The sequence below is a fragment of the Trichogramma pretiosum genome, unplaced genomic scaffold, assembly GCF_000599845.2.
Source record: "Trichogramma pretiosum strain Unisexual culture from Peru unplaced genomic scaffold, Tpre_2.0 scaffold39, whole genome shotgun sequence".
NCBI classification, from domain to species: Eukaryota; Metazoa; Arthropoda; class Insecta; order Hymenoptera; family Trichogrammatidae; genus Trichogramma; species Trichogramma pretiosum.
In genome coordinates, this window is record NW_019640828.1 from 1,421,784 (window position 1) to 1,422,871 (window position 1,088).

The window sequence follows — 1,088 nt, forward strand, 5'->3', positions numbered from 1 at the left end:
AACATTATTTATAAGTAAAGGTAGTAATTTTAGCTCAAATTGGTTCACAAGATTCTTATTTTCTTCGTTTTGATTATATATCGAGTTATTTTGTTTTGCTCGCATAATTTTCCGATAATTTATTTTTAATTAAGAAATAGTTATAACATTTTGAAATTCCAAATAAAATTTTAAAAACCTCATGTCTGTCACGTGTGCAAACAGAATTTCTACCACCTTGACTTCATGCTGCTGGTATTCATTCTGTTCATTATTTGTAAACACTTCGAGAATTCGAGATTATTCGGCTGCTAATTTTGCTCACGTTGACTAGTCGTAATTTCGATTTCAAGATTTGTGAATACTATCTAAAACCAATTTTTATTAGATTTGAAATATAGCAGCTTAAACTTGTCTTCAATTCAATGAAATGGAGTCTTGTGGTCTTACTGCCAAGTAATCATCATTGCGCAAAATTGAAATAACAAAATAACTGAGTGTAATTTTTTTTAATCATATCGATATTTTCAGAGTAAAAGAAGAACCTAATGATATGCGTTTCAACGAAAATGATAATGGTGAAACGAAAGACCAAACATCGGATTCCAAAAAACTGCAATACCTCAGATGTCAGCAAGAAAGAAACGTAAGTTGATTAATAATTATAATTAATTAATCTATATTTTTTAATTTGAAAAAATTCCAATTCCATAACAGATTCACACGTTGAATAAATACAAAGGAGTTAATGAATTTCAACCTATCCAAGAAATTAAAATAGAGTTGGAGTGTAAAGATGTAAAGCCCAGTATGAGTTTATTAGTGACTGATAAATTGAAGGATGAAACTCAGGAATATTCACTTAACCAAAAAATTAAAATAGAATTCGAATGCAAAGATGAAACACAAATTAATTCTGGCTGGCAACTCAAACGACCGAATATGAAAATTTATCCATTGAAAAATGGAGATAAGCAATCTGTTGAACACAAGACACATTTGAAAAAGTTTTCTTCGTTGCGTAATGGTATCAAGTATCCGTGTGAAATTTGCGAAAAGTCATTTCCAACTAGGAGTTACTTAAAAAAACACATTGATGCAGTGCATAA

The 1,088-nt window shown here is 29.5% G+C and overlaps 1 protein-coding gene across 1 annotated transcript; it reads left to right on the forward strand.

Moving 5' to 3' along the window:
• Positions 1–237: 237 nt before the first annotated feature.
• Positions 238–1,088, forward strand: LOC106659509. The gene is made up of 4 exons (XM_014382085.2): positions 238–435; positions 511–625; positions 697–1,013; positions 1,082–1,088. Exons 1-4 carry the CDS (start codon positions 410–412, stop codon positions 1,086–1,088), a joined length of 465 nt encoding a protein of 154 aa, XP_014237571.1. The 5' UTR covers positions 238–409.

Excerpts from the sequence above, each read along its gene's own strand:
- LOC106659509 (XM_014382085.2), top strand. The coding sequence starts at position 410 with ATGGAGTCTTGTGGTCTTACTGCCAA. Across the intron at positions 436-510 it reads TCTTGTGGTCTTACTGCCAA|AGTAAAAGAAGAACCTAATG; the intron begins GTAATCATCATT and ends CGATATTTTCAG. Across the intron at positions 626-696 it reads GATGTCAGCAAGAAAGAAAC|ATTCACACGTTGAATAAATA; the intron begins GTAAGTTGATTA and ends ATTCCATAACAG.